Consider the following 20,073-nt stretch of genomic DNA (forward strand, 5'->3'; position numbering starts at 1 on the left):
TTCAAATCTAACGGTGTTGTTCACTCACTATTTTGTCTAAATGAAACTGGCAAAGTTGTGTTAAGTTGGCTCAACATTCATCATCAAACTGTATTTCCTCAATGAGGAATAAATGAACAGAAAGAAATATTTAGAATTTAAATGTTGATCAGCTCGACATAGGACACTCTACATTCAGATATCAAAAGTTGTGCAGCTCGATACACTTATTCAACATTCTGAATTAAAGTGTTACAGCCGACATACAACATTCACAATTTGAATATTGTATTTAGAAATGTTGCCCATCTTGGAGTGGCTTATATTGTATATTTGAAAATAAGATTCCCATAAAATATTGCAACATAAGGTTGTGAAGCAATTTTGCATCCAAAGTAAAATAATAACGATAAAACTCTATAAACGACAATGAAATGTTTAATTTATCACTATGCCTCTTTTCAACTTGTGATTCAATATTATAGCAATTATTTAATCATTTATTATAACAGCAACTCGTAGCTTGGATACAAAATAATACTAGTGTAAAAATAGGCATGTGCAGAAACAGAAATTGCAGTATTATAGCTTTATCAACAAATCAAGCATAACTGTCGGCTATAATAATGATGTCCATTACATGGAATACTCCCATTTCGCATCTACAGACACTTTGTCTGGTTTACACTGTATATACAGGTACAGACACTTTGTCTGGTTTACACTGTATATACAGGTACAGACACTTTGTCTGGTTTACACTGTATATACAGGTACAGACACTTTGTGTGGTTTACACTGTATCTACAGGTACAGACACTTTGTCGGGTTTACACTGTATATACAGGTACAGACACTTTGTCAGGTTTACACTGTATATACAGGTACAGACACTTTGTCAGGTTTACACTGTATATACAGGTACAGACACTTTGTCAGGTTTACACTGTATCTACAGGTACAGACACTTTGTCGGGTTTACACTGTATATACAGGTACAGACACTTTGTCTGGTTTACACTGTATCTACAGGTACAGACACTGTCGGGTTTACACTGTATATACAAGTACAGACACTGTCGGGTTTACACTGTATATACAGGTACAGACACTTTGTCAGGTTTACACTGTATATACAGGTACAGACACTTTGTCTGGTTTACACTGTATATACAGGTACAGACACTTTGTCTGGTTTACACTGTATCTACAGGTACAGACACTTTGTCAGGTTTACACTGTATATACAGGTACAGACACTGTGTCGGGTTTACACTGTATATACAGGTACAGACACTGTCGGGTTTACACTGTATATACATGTACAGGTAGACACTGTGTCAGGTTTACACTGTATATACAGGTACAGACACTGTGTCGGGTTTACACTGTATATACAGGTACAGACACTTTGTCTGGTTTACACTGTATATACAGGTAGACACTTTGTCTGATTTACACTGTATATACAGGTACAGACACTGTGTCAGGTTTACACTGTATATACAGGTACAGACACTGTCGGGTTTACACTGTATATACAGGTACAGACACTGTCTGGTTTACACTGTATATACAGGTACAGACACTGTGTCGGGTTTACACTGTATATACAGGTAGACACTTTGTCGGGTTTACACTGTATATACAGGTACAGACACTGTGTCGGGTTTACACTGTATATACAGGTACAGACACTTTGTCGGGTTTACACTGTATATACAGGTAGACACTTTGTCTGGTTTACACTGTATATACAGGTACAGACACTGTGTCGGGTTTACACTGTATATACAGGTACAGACACTTTGTCTGGTTTACACTGTATATACAGGTACAGACACTTTGTCGGGTTTACACTGTATATACAGGTAGACACTTTACTCTTATTAAAACTTTACATCATACAGGTTCTAAAACAAAAATTGCATTTTGTCCATTATTAGAAAGGAGAATTTTCTATCCTATCAGATTTAACCCCGAAAATAAATTTTAATTTGTAATTTTGCATGTTGTTTTTTTACAATACACTTGACATTGCTAATTATTTCAATAAAAGAGCATAATGTTTTAAACAATCTTAATTTGCTAACTCTTAATGCATATGCCTTCCACAAGTATAAATATAATGCAACATCGTCAGCATCTAATTTAGAACATCTGACTACTGATGCTGAGCTGAATGAGATACCCTCATTGGGAACTGCTACCTAGCAAGTCTTCAGCAAACAAAAGACACATGTTTTAAGAATTGACCAAAGAAAATATTGAATAGATGAAGACATTTTAAATACAAATATTAAATCACTAAAAGATGGAAAGTAGAAAAACTAAAGCAAACATAAACAACTGACTAATATTTTCATGTTTCAAACACCACACAAATCTTTTAATTTCCTGTTTAATAGTGCTTGTTTTTTTTTTCATCTCAAATATCTCATAAATTAATTGAATTTGGTTTCTATATGTTAATAATAACATGATCTGAACAAACCTAAGCTTACATGTATTGTTTTTTATGTAAACAGATCTGCTTCATGTACTCGGCTCTCTTCAACAGCCTCCACAGCAGTGAGAGAGGGGAGATCACTCTGATTAATGAGAATTCTTCCCAAACATGAGGGCAACACTTGACATTAATACAGTTTAACATACGTGAAAATACCGACTGTGTTTGTAAACGATAATGTGAAAATAAAAAATACTGTATAAAAAGATCATAGTGAAAAAGAATGCAGTGGAGATGTTTGAAAGAAGACTTTTAAAACAACAAATTACATGCAATAATGGATTAATTTGGGATGAAGACAAACGAATTATCTCTGCAGAGAAAAACGAGGAATGGTAAGAACATCCTTCCTCTGCTATTGGATGCAAATTGGAAAAAAATGCCCATCAACCCAAATGCTTTCCTTTACATTAAATTCTCTGGTAAATTATTACAATTACCAGACCAAACTGCATATGCACATATCTAATGTAATTACTGCATATATACGTGTTTTGAGAAATATACATGATTCATAACAAGAAATGAAATGAAAATAAACAATCCAAGTTTCAACAAAAATATTGTTTACATATCCTTCAACACATACAACTTCATAAACATTTTAAATAAAACAAAATTTAACTTTTTTATTTCTATGTAACAATTCTACTAGAATTAAAATAAGAAAACGCTCAACAGGTATGTATTTCCCCTCTTATTGGACAAAATACAAAACAGTAACACTTGTGTCTTTGTAACATAGTGTGGTTTCCCACCCGACACCGCTTCATTTCAAAGCAAACAATTTACACCTGATATTTTTCTTCAAATTAACCGATGTAGAAATATGCAGATGAGAAAATATCAAATCATAATGTTTCGACAATCTCCCATCATTATTGAAAATCACACCAATCAGACTGAATGCAGACCATCAATATCAGCTATGTAATGAAGTCATTACATAGTGTTTAATGATGATTTGCACTTTAATCAGATTATATATAAACCACACGTGAATAATTTATCAGTGAGCAATACGTATACCAATCCCTTTAAAACAACATAAAAATGCATACACCTGGTAAGAAAGCAAATTTGACACATAAAGGGGGCACCCCTACTTGAAAAAACTGCCAAAAGCTCCTCAAGATTCCTCTGATGCTTTCAAAGGCAAGAATTAGCTTTAGATGAATTATGGCACGAAAAATATGTTTGTGATAGAAATCAAACAAATCATTTCCTGTTACTAGTTATCTAGCATAATCACAATACACATTCAGGTCCTATTAGTCATCCATCTACCTGTAAATTTACCTATTAATCCTGAAATTTTAGACAAAAGCCCCTAGATTATTTGAGTACATTTAGCAATCTCTACTTCAAAATTTGACCTTGATCTGCAAATTTCTAATAGTGAAATACACTCTGTATATGTTATTTTCGTTTATCCAATACATATTTAACCTGAAAACTAAGAATATTAGAATACAAGATAGTTTAAGTATCAAAATGAGTGAATTTAAGTAGCATAACCGAAACTCAGCAATTTGTGAAAGCTTTCCCCTCTTTTACTCTCAGTATCAATTTGTTACAGACAGAAGACATTTCACAGAAACACTGTGGTCCATTATAAAATGTAGCAATATTGATTATTGCAGTCACAGTATCACATAGAAATGATAACATGGACATTAGTTTTGGTTCTATATACAAAACAATTGCCAAGCGTTCATGTTGCAAATAACCTGGGGGGAAAACTTACAGATATTCAGGCACTTACAGAGTGGAAACGGAGTCTGTGTGATGCATTTTGCAGTTGTGTGACTGCTTTTAGGCCATCATGACCTAGCATACACATCACTTTTCCTCCTTGGTAAAAATAGTTGGGTACATATACATGTACATGTATATAAATAATACTTTCAGCTCTTAATGAAATACTAGAACAGGCAAGAAAAACTGCCCATTTTCCAAAATAATATACAAATGTTACAGGAGATGTTTCAACCTTAGGATAGTGCTTGTTTAAAACGAATGGTAAAAAGGTCTTCTACAGTAAGGCAGTAAGCACAGAAATCTGAAGTATACAGCAACTGAAATTTGTTATTCGTCTTTTTTGAAGGATTTAAGTTCCTGAAGCCATCACACATACCAACATATAATTACTCTTTTGAAGGGTTTAAGTTCCTGAAGCCATCACACATACCAACATATAATTACAACAGAAAATGCACCATGTATATTTTAAAAACAAGTAAAATCAATCAAAATAATTAAAGACTATAAGCTGGAACAGTGTATTTTCATCAATTGTAGAATTATATAAGATGAGAAGCTGATAACAAGTACTGACTTACACCTTATCCTGGCTACATTTAAAACTAACACAGATCCAATAACATTGTTTTTATAATTTCTCTTAATCAACAAGGTAGCAATGAAAATCAAATGCACATATATACAAATGTATGTGTAACTGGAGAGGAAAAATAAGCAGACCGGAACTCAACTCTAGGACCTCGGAACTATAGACGGACACTTGTAAGCATTTGAGCTACACGACCACCGGTCAGGGCTCAAAGTCGATATTTTGACCAGGTGGCATATTTGGCTACCAAGTCATAAAATCTAGGTGCCAATTGGAAAAAGTTGGTAGCCGGCTAAGTTGTCTTAACTTTAAAAAAAATATTTAATTCTTTAGTACAGTATAACATCTCTCCGTAACTTTATCGATTCTAAACATCATTTTAACATTGACTGCAACCCTTGAAAGATCAACATGACAGCAAATTTACACAATTTTTTAGGGGCCATGCTGGCGCCTTACAGGTTAATACTGGTTGCCAAAGGTGAATATAAGGCGCCATGGCCACTAAAATAGGTGCCATATGAGCCCTGCCGGTGTTCAGCCCATTCTAGTTCCTATACAAATGTTATTGTGAACTGTAAACTCAGGTGCTAGTAGAGCATAATGTCTGATGTTCTGATCATAATCAACTCGGGGTCTTTACTAACTAAAGAAATCTCAAAACTTATTTATCATTTCTTTTAAGCTTCAATCAATGAGTAAAAAGCAGTGTGAATGAATAACTAACATCATAATAGTGTAACTATCAAAGCACTAAAAACCAATCAAGTACTGTTTGGAATTAAAACATAAAATTTCTGTGCTGAATAATAAAATGAAGGCAACTAATCATCATTTGTGTCTTTCTCTGGATAATAAAGCAATGTGCAATGCCTGCTAACGATTTATAACTTATTTAAAATGAGATGAAGATTAACTGACAGGGAAGTATACATACAAACCAGACATGTTTGTTGACATCTTGTCCAATTTCATAAACTGAAAACTTCAATTGTATCGGCTTTAACTTTCATTTTTACAAATAATGAATAATCTATCAATATAAGAAACATTAAAGCAACTATAACTAGAATTCGTACTCATTAAAAGATGATTTCCTCTTATAAATAGTGAAATTGGTTGAAGATAGAGATGCATGCGCCTGTACCATAAAGAATATTCTATATATAATTTATGAGCTTCAAAATGCTGTTTACCTTGGTTGACATTTGTATAGGATGTTACATAGAGAAAACCTAACGGAGTCAAAAGGATGCAAGTGACGAATCCACATAGCGTTCTGCTTACAAGCGGTAACCTACCAAATTGTTGTTTTGCACTGATTTAGGTATTAAAAAAACATGGTTTTAATTTTCACCATGAAGGGAAGTCTCAATTTTATGATATACTTGTTAAAAATATTACTCCTCGAAATATTTTCCAAAAATTATTTTTACAGTAATAGCCACTTTAATTAATGTATTACATACGTTTATAGAAATTCAATAGTCAGATCTTTTATGAGGTCTCATAAATGATAATTTCTAATCAATGTTCAAATGCTGCAAAAATTAGATAATTCCAAAATGGGTTGTATTTAGCTTTCTTAAAACTTTATCTGTGACTGTTCAAAGATATAGCATTATCCATATGATTACCTTTTAAACAAATTCCAAATATATTTCCACTCAATTTTCTTCAATATGAGTTGTCTCCCCTTCCATAGGCTGCTTGCTCAAATTGCATAATAGTTGAAAAATTCCATATCAATTTTTTCGTGAAGGGTCGCAATTTTTTTCTTTAACACCAGCTGCCATTGGTTAAATTTTTTTTTTTACTATACATACCATATTTTTATAATCTCTTTACAAGAAGACTCCTAAGCAAGTGAGAATCATACCCAGAGAGATCAAAAGTCAAGTGACTTAAAGTCACTGTATTATCTGTATACATCAATCTACCTGTCTAAATATTGGGCGTTGAAACAAGTTAATTTCCTTCAACAAGTTCATTTCCCACACTTTGTCTTCTGATGCAACACTGAAACAGCACACCTAGTTACTACGAATATTAACAAAAAATATTGAGAATTCAACGTTTTCACTGGCCAATTTACTTTTTCCCTGCTAATTTAGTTTGACATCTGTGAGTTTTGATGACCAAATATCACAAAAGGAATGAAAAAAAAATTTAACTGGATGTTATAATGTTGATAATTCAGTTCTTAACAAACACAGAAGCTGTTGGCATTCCATTTACCCTACCAGCAATCACGTTTCCATAAACTTAGAACATTTTGTTAAAACAAAAAAAAAATGTATCAAATGTTTCACATTGTAGATACAAATATACTGAAATACATGGATTTACATTCATAATAAGCAACCAACTCAACTAAATAATCTTTGATAACAATATTCACAAATCTTTGCATCGGTAATCATTGGCACATTGCAGATAAACCTCCCATCTTTATATAATATTGTAAATCTAGTTCAAGGCATTTCCCTCCCACAACTTAGGACCTCTTGCTTCGTTTGGACACCTTCCCCACTTTGTGACTTTTCTTCTTCTTCATCTTATGCTTGTGCTTAGACTTTTTAACAGGAGATTTCGTATCACCATTTTCAGTGTCTGAATGTTCACTCTCACTATTGCTGAAGTGGTGATGCCTGTAAACTCGAGTCGAGTTCTTTGTTGCCCTATGGTAGTATGTTTGTGTTGGAGATTTTTTCTCATCCTCATTTTCCTTAGTGTTGTTTTCTTGTTGTTCCTCCGAGCCACTGCCAGCAGATTCTGCATCTGATGATGAGGAAGAGGATGGGGAACGCTCCCTACGTCGTTTACGAGATAATGGTCGTTCAACAGAGCCAGATGACTCGAGTCGAGGTGCATCTGGAAAAACTCTGAAATATAATAAAAAACAAAATGACCAGGAGGTTACATTAATATTAGCCATTCCCCCAAAGGCAGTCTTTACTAATTAGATGTTTGGATTATTTACTTTGAGAGATGACCTTTAAAATATATGCAAATATAAACAAAACTTGAGAAGGGCCATGAGATTGACTTATTACAGTGGTAATGTAAAGAACAATCAATCAAATCTAGTTGAATGCAGAAGAATTCTACACATAATACTCACCGCCTTAGAATGATAACAGCCCTTCTCTCAACAATATCTTGTGGCCGAATACAATGTGTTATCTGATCAGCGGCATAATCACTGCAAATTGAAATTAAAAATATTCAAACTTTTAAAAATAATTTGTTTGATTGGTTAATCACCATGTGAACAGCTAGGGTTATTTTGAGGTTGGGGTCTTCTTGTAGTAGTTAGTGACCATCTCAATGAACATTAGGGATACTTGTCACATGCCATCCAAGCAATTAGGGTAAAGTGTCTTGCCCAAGGACACAACCACGGCCAGTTTTTCAGCTTCCTGAGAAACACAAACCCATGCAGGTAGGGAACCTAGAACCATGCATGACTGATCTTCATCCAAGGTTACATGGCCGATGCTTTAACTGATTGAGCTGTCGGGGTCCTGTACAGACCGAATGGTAAAAGTCAATGACACCATACCGTTACCTTATATATACCTTGCAGCACATTACAGGTGTCTATAAAATTCCTACTGGTTGGCAACCAATCCTCGCCAATTGGCATGTAACATGTGTTGGAGACTGTGCGAAGGAACAAACTTTTATTTTTGGTAGATAAATCTTGTACAGGGTCATGCATCAGCAGACATGTTTTATGTGAAACATATATGTCTGTTGGAAAGAATTGGTCCCTAGCCAGTCATGGAAGCTCAGAAAAAAAGTATTACCTTGATATATATACAACTAGCTAGACTATAAGCCCTCTTTAAAATGCAATTCAGCGACATATGGATTCGCTGTCAGAGCGGCAGTTATGAAATTACATACGTAATCTAATTAAAAGTATTACCGAATAATTACATATGTAAACTAATTACAAGTATTACCTAATGAGTGTGACATGGCCTTTCTTCACAGGTAGGCATAATACTGGCTTTGACACTCTTATTGGGCGAAACGAAAACCTGCATCCAAAGCTGAGAACACTGTCACTGAAAAACGAGACAGATACGATAGGTCTGTCAAAAATGTGAGGGGGGTCAATGTGGGAGACGATGCATCCCCCGGGCAAGTAGTCATTGATGACAGCACTATTGAAGAACCCAGACGGTATTATTTTGGCATCATACATCGGCTTAACTACCAGTTTTAAAATCCAGTCCGGGATTTCGTCCACTTCGCCCTTTGGATACAATCTTTCCATCCCAGGGCCTTTTTTGGCAAGTTGTGACCCATATGTGTATCCCTCCCCAAAGAAATATTTATTTCTTAGAGGTGCCCTATCAACCGTGTGTTCTTTATAGTCACCATGCCTGGCATGCTTAACAACAGAGTCAATTTTGTCCTCAATAAGTTTGCACTCTTCCGATGAAAACAAGCTACGTTGCTGGATACCAGCATTTACTTTACGCAATTCGTCTTCACGTGACAGTTCATGCTTATCGTGTCTGTAACGAGGTGAATTATATTTCTCTGAACCGTAGTGTTTACGCTTGGAATCCGATTCTCTTCTTTTGCCATATTCCACAGAGCGATAGTGTGGTGACTGCAACTTGTGCCGCAAATCTCGGTATGAGTCGGCCATCTTCCCTGTGAAATCTCCCACAATTCCCTGATATAAACACACATCTCGCGGGAAAACCGGCACGTGGTTTTGACGTTTCCAGCAGACGTTTTCACGTCGCGCGAATCATCTGAAAGGTGTCAAGAAACAATTTTTCGTGATGAAGTTTTTCTTGGTCTATATATATCTAATTGACACGACAATTACGAATTGTATCTTTTAACAGAGCGACCATTTATATATAATTATTCATTTAATTTGAAATCTTAAGTACAAATGTATTTTAAAAAGAACAGGTAGATCTAGTTATGGGCATTTCTGTAATGCTTTTATGAGGAAATATTGAATAAGTTAAGGAATATAGAATAGATGAAACTGGGTCATTTTTTTTCCTGAAAATTACTCGATGATCAGAAAACATGTAGCCAATATATATACTGGTTAGTTTTACTGCTTGGACAAACCATGGGTGATTGCATTGTTCAACCCAGAGGGACTTAGCGCAACTGATTCTCATTGGGTCAAATCCCTTTGATTCACAAAGATGATAATCATTTTCAGACCCGAAATAAAGACGAATTGCTCTTGGGCGAGTCACCTACCATTTGTCTGCATTTTATGTAATTATCGGTCATGTATGTATTGAAGATATGTACTCATAATTCCAACCGTAACGTTTAAAGTAATAAACGAATTGAGATTTAATATCATGGATGATTTTACTTGATTAAACGAATATTTTATTACAAATGTGAGTTATACGTGTAAAAGACACAACTGGTCACGTTAGACATTGTATAACATATTACAGGACTCGTTGATAAGCTAGAGTTTGCGATGGTCCGTATCAGGCGCGGATCAAGGAATTTAGACTGGTAATGCGAGCGCCGTAGGCGCGAGTCGAATTTATTTTTGGCGAGGGGTCTGGGGGCCAAAATTTCGGAATGTCAAAGTAAAAATTCAGAAAAGAATCAGCCTTCAAAAACCGAATGTTAAACTAACGAAAGGAATGCACACTACAAAATTAAGCCATTTGATAAGCATTAGATATTGTGGATACTTTCGACAATATTAACGTTATTTAACCGGTGCCACCATTCAAAACTCGATGCAGAGTTCCGGGAAACTCGGGTCTTAGACTGGCAACCTGTCTCTAGAATATTAGAATTATAAATTAAAAAGCGGTTTATGATTTTGGTCTCCAGGATATGTCTGTTTCTAATTTTCAAACTAGAGGGAGATAATCTAGTATTCGATTTTCCGTGGCGTTTGATTTTTGCTAAATATCGCAATGCCATTAGTGAACGATTAAATAATAAATGAAGCGGTTCACAAACTGTTTTTGCAGTGTATTTAAACATGTTATGACTTATAAAATCAACCCCTGTTGCCTTGTTCAATTTCAAAGTTTTCAGAATATCAAGAATATTGGTTCTGGTAATTGTTATTGCATAAATTGATGAATTACAGCGGGATTGGAAACTAGGGTTATCTAGTACATGTACTAATGAATTATTGTCAGGGTTATACAGTGTAGGAAAAGTTTCTGAGCTTGCTGATTTCCCAATCAATCGGCACATAAGTCGCCAGTAAGATTTTGAATCAGAAGCATCTAGTAAATCTATCAAACCATTAACATTAACGAAGAAGGATAACTTAGCTTGATTTTTCATGTTGTTCACTTTATTCCTTTGATCTTTAATTTTTTTTTAATTATTAATATTTTTATTTTTCGTAATGTATTGTAAAATATATTTCTTTTTCCAATTTCAAGTCTTAGTTCGGATGTAAACCAAGGTTTATCACTTTTTCTAATAGTCACTTTTTTTCATTGGTATACTAGTTTTAGCAAATTTTAAGAAATTAGATGTAAATAATTCACAAGCTTCGTTCATCAGTGGCGGAGAGATCCCTAATTTCACTGGCAACCGGCAAAACATTTAACATTGTCACTAACAAGAACAAGGTTAATCAGAGTACTAGTATTTGTAGTAATACGTGTTGGTTCCGTTATTACATTGGTCAAGTTAAAGAGCATGACAATATCACGGAGTTTAATATTAGTTACAGAAAGAATATCAACATTGATATCGCCTTGTATTACTATATTGGTTTGGTTTGTTTGGTTTGTTTTTGTTTAACGTCCTATTAACAGCCAGTGTCATTTAAGGACGTGCCAGGTTTTGGAGGTGGAGGAAAGCCGGAGTACCCGGAGAAAAACCACCGGCCTACGGTCAGTACCTTGCAACTGCCCCACTCAGGTTTCGAACTCGCAACCCAGTGGTGGAGGGCTAGTGATAAAGTGTCGGCCACCTTAACCACTCGGCCACCACTATATTGGAACAGGAAGAAAATCCCTTATCAATATAATTATGAAATTCGTCCCAAAAAAGAGCGCTTGATATGTCCGGCGGGCGATAAATTGTATTCAATAATACAGTAATTTTTTCAGTGATTAATTCTAACCAGATTACTTCACCACTGTTAAATTCCAAATCTCGTCTTCTATTGTAGTGACTTTCATTAGATTCATAAACCATCACATCACCACTTTAGCTGTTTCTATCAAGTCGTATAGGTTCATAAAGCCCTTCTATTTTTGAATCTAAATTTCCATAGTTTGAGTCAAGATGAGTTTCAGTTATAGATATAACTTGATATTCATATGCTAAATATTCTATATCAGATAATATTAACTACTAACATTTTACTATTTTGATGAATTAACGACAATATATATCGGGTGTGTTGACAGACGAAGCGAGTATACGTGAAACCACCTTCGGTTTGTGAAGATGTCCTCGATCAGTTCAAATTCCATACTTTATTTTATTGAAATAACATTTTATTAGAGTATTTCCTGTTATATAATTACTCAAGGGGTTTGCTAACCACGAATTCGTAATGAGACCCATCGCAATAGTGAATCTAATCAGAATTACGTCAAAGGGGGACAACTCTTGTGGTCTTGTATGAAACCAAGTTGAAGCGCAGATATTGAACCTAGTCAACCAACTACACACCTGCTTGATAAAAAAAACCTAGCCCGATTTTCATGTCACCCCTACACCAAATGCTAGACCTTTTGGGACAGATCACCGGACGCATGTCCTCCAAAAATGTCTACCTGTATATTGTATTTTGCTTCGGCTTGCGACCAGAGGACACAAACTCAACGTGACTTTTCAGGACACCGTCGATGGTATACTAACGGGTTTGCCTCCGCTATGATATTCTAACATTATGATGTCTGTATAGATGGGCATATGTTGATCCACGAATGTATCCGTACACATACAATGTATGTGTTGTCTTATTTCATTTTGATTTAATTTATTTTAATATTTTGATATTCAGTTTATGTTATTTATTTTTCCAATATCATGATAAATAAATATCTTCTACGTCTCTGACCATAGCTATCAGTCATCATATCTTTTTCCTTTGGGTTTTCTGCTACATTTTTACCAGTAATAAAATGTGTTACCGATAGAGGTACACGAGACATTTTGTTGTTACTACTAGTAGTAGTAATCGTTTGTGTATTGAGCTTTTACTTGGTGGACTTTTTCAACGCATGACTGAACTGTAGCCCAAGCTAACAAAAGACAAATGCATGTGAAATAGATGAAGCGTTTCAAGCCATTGACCAATCAGCAGAGTGATTGTCCCTGAATACTATACAATATTGAGGCGCGGCACAAGCCTTGATATCAGACAGCAGTAGACAGGCTGCGCGGAAAGTCGTTCGTACGGAAGTGGGCACTAGCGATAGGCAGTGCTGGTTGTGCAGTGAATGCGGTAGCTCGTATTTTGTTGCTGTCTCGCGTACTGGATTTTATACTTCTGTTCCACGATGTCGCAAACAAATGGAATTAACGGGCACAGTAAGGGAACTGTTTCGGAAATGTCATGGAAAGTTGGATTATTGAATTGCCATACGAAATATCTTACCGCAGAGAGTTTCGGTAAATTGAATATCACCGGTTCAAATTTGAAGAAAAAACAAATCTGGACCATCGAACATGACACAGTTAATGAAGGGGTGATTTATCTCAAAAGTCCACAAACAACAGATGATACCTACATATTCAAAGACAGACACGGTAATGTCACGCTGAAGGAAAAGGAGGATGAGTGCAAGTTTGTCGTTGAGTATGGCGATGGGGAGTATTCCGGTCTTTGGGCGTTTCGTAATGTTAAGTCCAACGGACTTCTCGGCACTGATCCCGAGAAGAAGGACGAAGTGAAGTGTTTTAATGAGGGGAAACCAACAAACTTGGAGTACTGGACCGTCCAACTATCGATCCACCCTCAAGTGAATATCCAACATGACAGTCGGTACGTTCAGCTCTGCAATGACGAATTGCAGTTTTCAGAAACCATTCCCTGGGGTGCACCGTCTCTTATTGTTTTGGAATTCCATGAAGGAAAATATGCCCTGAAAACTAGTGACGACAGATATCTAACTAACGACGGGACATTGTCCGAAGAATGTACAGATGAATCAAAATTCACACTTGAAATCCATTCTGGAAAGGAAAGAGTTCGTTTGGCGTTCAAGGACTGCCAACAGCGCTACCTTAAGACTGCCGGTCATTCGAGGACCATGAAAGCACGGAATACGGCTGTCACGAAGGATGAGCTATTTGTCATTGAGGATTGTCATCCACAAGTTGTGTTTATATCAGATGCAGGCAAGATGATATCCGTCAAACAAGGTACACATTAAATACACTACGCTATTTTCTAGCTAAATATATTTGTTAAAACTACTGCATGTATTGTAAAATACGATTACCCCAATAATCCCCCATTATAGCAGATATATGGAACTAGCACACGTACACGAATAGTTCTCCATACTTGAGTGTTTTTGTCGATCATCAGATATCCGGTATCATTTACTTGTAGGTAGAAATTATTCTGGTGACATGATATTCAGTGTACAAGATATAAAGTGACACTAGTACCATTGACGGGGACAGTTTCGTCCGTCCTAACAGTGGCACTAGCACCATTGACGGGGACCGTTTCGTCCGTCCTAACAGTGATACACAGTGACACTAGTACCATTGACGGGGACAGTTTCGTCCGTCCTGACAGTGACACTAGTACCATTGACGGGGACAGTTTCGTCCGTCCTGACAGTGACACTAGTACCATTGACGGGGACAGTTTCGTCCGTTCTAACAGTGATACACAGTGACACTAGAACCATTGACGAGGACAGTTTCGTCCGTCCTGACAGTGACACTAGTACCATTGACGGGGACAGTTTCGTCCGTTCTAACAGTGATACACAGTGACACTAGAACCATTGACGAGGACAGTTTCGTCCGTCTACCATTGACGGGGACAGTTTCGTCCGTCCTAACAGTGATACACAGTGACACTAGTATCATTGACGGGGACAGTTGCGTCCGTCTACCATTGACGGGGACAGTGTCGTCCGTCCTAACAGTGATACACAGTGACACTAGTACCATTGACGGGGACAGTTTCGTCCGTCCTGACAAGTGACACTAGTACCATTGACGAGGACAGTTTCGTCCGACCTGACCAGTGACACTAGTACCATTGACGAGGACAGTTTCGTCCGTCCTAACAGTGACACTAGTACCATTGACGGGGACAGTTTCGTCCGTCCTGACCAGTGACACTAGTACCATTGACGAGGACAGTTTCGTCCGTCCTAAAAGTGACACTAGTACCATTGACGGGGACAGTTTCGTCCGTCCTGACCAGTGACACTAGTACCATTGACGAGGACAGTTTCGTCCGTCCTAAAAGTGACACTAGTACCATTGACGGGGAGTTTCGTTCGTCCTAACAGTGATATAAAGTGGCACTAGTGCCATTGGCGGGGACAGTTTCGTTCGTCCTAACAGTGATACACATTGACACTAGTACCATTGACGGGGACAGTTTCGTCCGTCTACCATTGACGGGAACAGTTTCGTCCGTCCTAACATTGACACTAGTACCATTGACGGGGACAGTTTCGTCCGTCCTAACAGTGACACTAGTACCATTGACGGGGACAGTTTCGTCCGTCTACCATTGACGGGAACAGTTTCGTCCGTCCTAACAGTGATACACAGTGACACTATTACTATTGACGGGGACAGTTTCGTCCGTCCTGACCAGTGACACTAGTACCATTGACGAGGACAGTTTCGTCCGTCTACCATTGACGGGGACAGTTTCGTCCGTCCTTACAGTGATACACAGTGACACTATTACAATTGACGGGGACAGTTTCGCCCGTCCTAACAGTGATACACAGTGACACTATTACAATTGACGAGGGCAGTTTCGTCCGTCCTGACCAGTGACACTAGTACCATTGACGAGGACAGTTTCGTCCGTCTACCATTGACGGGGACAGTTTCGTCCGTCCTAACAGTGACACTAGTACCATTGACGGGGACAGTTTCGTCCGTCTACCATTGACGGGAACAGTTTCGCCGTCCTAACAGTGATACACAGTGACACTATTACTATTGACGGGGACAGTTTCGTCCGTCCTGACCAGTGACACTAGTACCATTGACGAGGACAGTTTCGTCCGTCTACCATTGACGGGGACAGTTTCGTCCGTCCTAACAGTGATACACAGTGACACTATTACAATTGACGGGGACAGTTTCGTCCGTCCTAACAGTGATACACAGTGACACTATTACAATTGACGGGGACAGTTTCGCCCGTCCTAACAGTGATACACAGTGACACTATTACAATTGACGAGGGCAGTTTCGTCCGTCCTGACCAGTGACACTAGTACCATTGACGGGGACAGTTTCGTCCGTCCTAACAGTGATACACAGTGACACTAGTACCATTGACGGGGACAGTTTCGTCCGTCCTGACAAGTGACACTAGTACCATTGACGAGGACAGTTTCGTCCGTCCTGACCAGTGACACTAGTACCATTGACGAGGACAGTTTCGTCCGTCCTAACAGTGACACTAGTACCATTGACGGGGACAGTTTTGTTCGTCTTAACAGTGATACACATTGACACTAGTACCATTGACGGGGACAGTTTTGTCCGTCCTAAAAGTGTCACAAGTACCATTGACGGGGACAGTTTCGTCCGTCCTGACCAGTGACACTAGTACCATTGACGAGGACAGTTTCGTCCGTCCTAACAGTGACACTAGTACCATTGACGGGGACAGTTTTGTCCGTCCTAAAAGTGTCACAAGTACCATTGACGGGGACAGTTTTGTCCGTCCTAAAAGTGACACTAGTACCATTGACGGGGACAGTTTCGTCCGTCCTAAAAGTGACACTAGTACCATTGACGGGGACAGTTTCGTCCGTCCTAACAGTGACACTAGTACCATTGACGGGGACAGTTTCGTCCGTCCTAACAGTGACACTAGTACTATTGACGGGGACAGTTTCGCCCGTCCTAACAGTGATACACAGTGACACTATTACAATTGACGAGGGCAGTTTCGTCCGTCCTGACCAGTGACACTAGTACCATTGACGAGGACAGTTTCGTCCGTCTACCATTGACGGGGACAGTTTCGTCCGTCCTAACAGTGACACTAGTACCATTGACGGGGACAGTTTCGTCCGTCTACCATTGACGGGAACAGTTTCGTCCGTCCTAACAGTGATACACAGTGACACTATTACTATTGACGGGGACAGTTTCGTCCGTCCTGACCAGTGACACTAGTACCATTGACGAGGACAGTTTCGTCCGTCTACCATTGACGGGGACAGTTTCGTCCGTCCTAACAGTGATACACAGTGACACTATTACAATTGACGGGGACAGTTTCGTCCGTCCTAACAGTGATACACAGTGACACTATTACAATTGACGGGGACAGTTTCGCCCGTCCTAACAGTGATACACAGTGACACTATTACAATTGACGAGGGCAGTTTCGTCCGTCCTGACCAGTGACACTAGTACCATTGACGGGGACAGTTTCGTCCGTCCTAACAGTGATACACAGTGACACTAGTACCATTGACGGGGACAGTTTCGTCCGTCCTGACAAGTGACCTAGTACCATTGACGAGGACAGTTTCGTCCGTCCTGCCAGTGACACTAGTAACCATTGACGAGGACAGTTTCGTCCGTCTAACAGTGACACTAGTACCATTGACGGGGACAGTTTTGTTCGTCTTAACAGTGATACACATTGACACTAGTACCATTGACGGGGACATTTGTCCGTCCTAAAGTGTCACAAGTACCATTGACGGGGACAGTTTCGTCCGTCCTGACCAGTGACACTATACCATTGAACCGGGCCGGGTTTCCCCCTCTTTTTGGAATCGAATAATATTAACGGGCCACCATTCAAAACTCGATGCAGAGTTCCGGGAAACTCGGGTCTTAGACTGGCAACATGTCTCCAGAATATTAGAATTATAAATTAAAAACCGGTTTATGATTTTGGTCTCCAGGATATGTCTGTTTCTAATTTTCAAACTAGGGGGAGATAATCTAGTATTCGATTTTCCGTGGCGTTTGATTTTTGCTAAATATTGACAATGCCATTAGTGAACGATTAAACAATATATGAAGCGGTTCAATAACTGTTTCTGCAGTGTATTTCAACATGTTATGGCTTATAAAATCAACCCCTGTTGCCTTGTTCAATTTCAAAGTTTTCAGAATATCAAGAATATTGGTTCTGGTAATTGTTATTGCATAAATTGATGAATTACAGCTAGATTGGAAACTAGGGTTATCTAGATCGTCACTGATATTTGCTATTAACAGAAATAGTTATTTAAAACATTTGCTTTGCCTTCATCATCATGTTCTAATGAATTATTGTCAGGGTTATACAGTGTAGGACAAGTTTCTGAGTTTGTTGATTTCCCAATCAATCGGCGCATAAGTCGCCAGTAAGATTTTGAATCAGAGGCATCTAGTAAATCTATCAAAACCATTAACATTAACGAAGAAGGATAACTTAGCTTGCTTTTTCATGTTGTTCACTTTATTCCTTTGATCTTTAATTTTTTTTTTAATTATTAATATTTTTTATTTTTCGTAATGTATTGTATAATCTATTTCTTTTTTCCAATTTCAAGTCATAGTTCGGATGTAAACCAAGGTTTATCACTTTTTCTAATAGTCACTTTTTCCATTGGTATACTAGTTTTAGCAAATTTTAAGAAATTAGATGTAAATGATTCACAAGCTTCATGCATCAGTGGCGGAGAGATCCCTTAATTTCACTGGCAACCGGCAAAACAGAGGATTCGATTACTTTAACATTGTCACTAACAAGAACAAGGTCAATCAGAGAACTAGTATTTGTAGTAATACGTGTCAAGTTAAAGAGCATGGCAATATCATGGAGTTTAATATTAGTTACAGAAAGAAAATCAACATTGATATCGCCTTGTATTACTATATTGGTTTGGTTTGTTTGGTTTGTTTTTGTTTAACGTCCTATTAACAGCCAGGGTCATTTAATGACGTGCCAGGTTTTGGAGGTGGGGGAAAGCCGGAGTACCCGGAGAAAAACCTACGGTCAGTACCTTGCAACTGCCCAACTAAGGTTTCGAACTCGCAACCCAGTGGTGGAGGGCTAGTGATAAAGTGTCGGTACACCTTAACCACTCGGCCACCACTATATTGGAACAGGAAGAAAATCCCCTATCAATACAATTTTGAAATTCGTCCCAAAAAAGAGCGCTTGATATGCCCGGCGGGCGATACATTGTATTCAATAATACAGTAGTCGTTTTTTCAGTGATTAATTCTAACCAGATTACTTCACCACTTTTAAATTCCAAATCTCGTCTTCTATTGTAGTGACTTTCATTAGATTCATAAACCATCACATCACCACTTTAGCTGTTTCTATCAAGTTGTATAGGTTCATAAAGCCCTTCTATTTTTAAATCTAAATTTCCATAGTTTGAGTCAAGATGAGTTTCAGTTATAGATATAACTTGATATTCATGTGCTAAATATTCTTTATCAGACATTTACTACAAACACTTCTACTATTTTGACGAATTAACGACAATATATATCGGGTGTGTTGACAGACGAAGCGAGTATATGTGAAACCACCTTCGGTTTGTGAAGATGTCCTCGATCAGTTCAAATTCCATACTTTATTTTATTGAAATAACATTTTATTAGAGTATTTCCTGTTATATAATTACTCAAGGGGTTTGCTAACTACGAATTCGTAATGAGACCCATCGCAATAGTGAATCTAATCAGAATTACGTCAAAGGGGGACAACTCTTGTGGTCTTGTATGAAACCAAGTTGAAGCGCAGATATTGAACCTAGTCAACCAACTACACACCTGCTTGATAAAAAAAAACCTAGCCCGATTTTCATGTCACCCCTACACCAAATGCTAGACCTTTTGGGACAGATCACCGGACACATGTCCTCCAAAAATGTCTTCATCTATATTGTATTTTACTTCGTTTTGCGGCCAGAGGAAACTTGGACTAGATACAAACTCGAGGTGACTTTTCATGACACCAGCGATGGTATATCCGCTATGAATTACTAACATTGATGTCTGTAGATCGGCATATGTTGAATGTACCCGTACACATACAATG

General features: G+C 37.9%; 2 protein-coding genes across 2 annotated transcripts; one reads left to right on the forward strand and one right to left on the reverse strand.

Moving 5' to 3' along the window:
- Nucleotides 1–1,832: 1,832 nt before the first annotated feature.
- On the reverse strand, nt 1,833–9,512 carry LOC117336604 (RNA demethylase ALKBH5-like). The gene is made up of 3 exons (XM_033897218.1): nt 8,813–9,512; nt 7,966–8,046; nt 1,833–7,726 (listed from the first exon to the last, which is right to left on the reverse strand). Exons 1-3 carry the CDS (start codon nt 9,508–9,510, stop codon nt 7,339–7,341), a joined length of 1,167 nt encoding a protein of 388 aa, XP_033753109.1. The 5' UTR covers nt 9,511–9,512; the 3' UTR covers nt 1,833–7,338.
- Nucleotides 9,513–13,189: 3,677 nt separating this feature from the next.
- Nucleotides 13,190–14,222, forward strand: LOC117336623 (protein singed-like). Its single transcript, XM_033897238.1, has one exon. It carries the CDS (start codon nt 13,346–13,348, stop codon nt 14,219–14,221), a length of 876 nt encoding a protein of 291 aa, XP_033753129.1. The 5' UTR covers nt 13,190–13,345; the 3' UTR covers nt 14,222.
- The last annotated feature ends 5,851 nt before the right edge of the window (nt 14,223–20,073 follow it).

Source organism: Pecten maximus, chromosome 1 (genome assembly GCF_902652985.1).
Source record: "Pecten maximus chromosome 1, xPecMax1.1, whole genome shotgun sequence".
Lineage (NCBI taxonomy): Eukaryota > Metazoa > Mollusca > Bivalvia > Pectinida > Pectinidae > Pecten > Pecten maximus.

What these genes read in the sequence shown, in the direction of transcription:
- LOC117336604 (XM_033897218.1), bottom strand. Translation starts at nt 9,510, where the DNA reads ATGGCCGACTCATACCGAGATTTGCGGCACAAGTTGCAGTCACCACAC. An exon ending in GGCCATGTCACACTCATTAG is followed by an intron (nt 8,047 to 8,812) that starts GTAATACTTGTA and finishes TTCAATTTGCAG; the next exon opens with TGATTATGCCGCTGATCAGA. An exon ending in GCTGTTATCATTCTAAGGCG is followed by an intron (nt 7,727 to 7,965) that starts GTGAGTATTATG and finishes ATTATATTTCAG; the next exon opens with AGTTTTTCCAGATGCACCTC.
- LOC117336623 (XM_033897238.1), top strand. Translation starts at nt 13,346, where the DNA reads ATGTCGCAAACAAATGGAATTAACGGGCACAGTAAGGGAACTGTTTCG.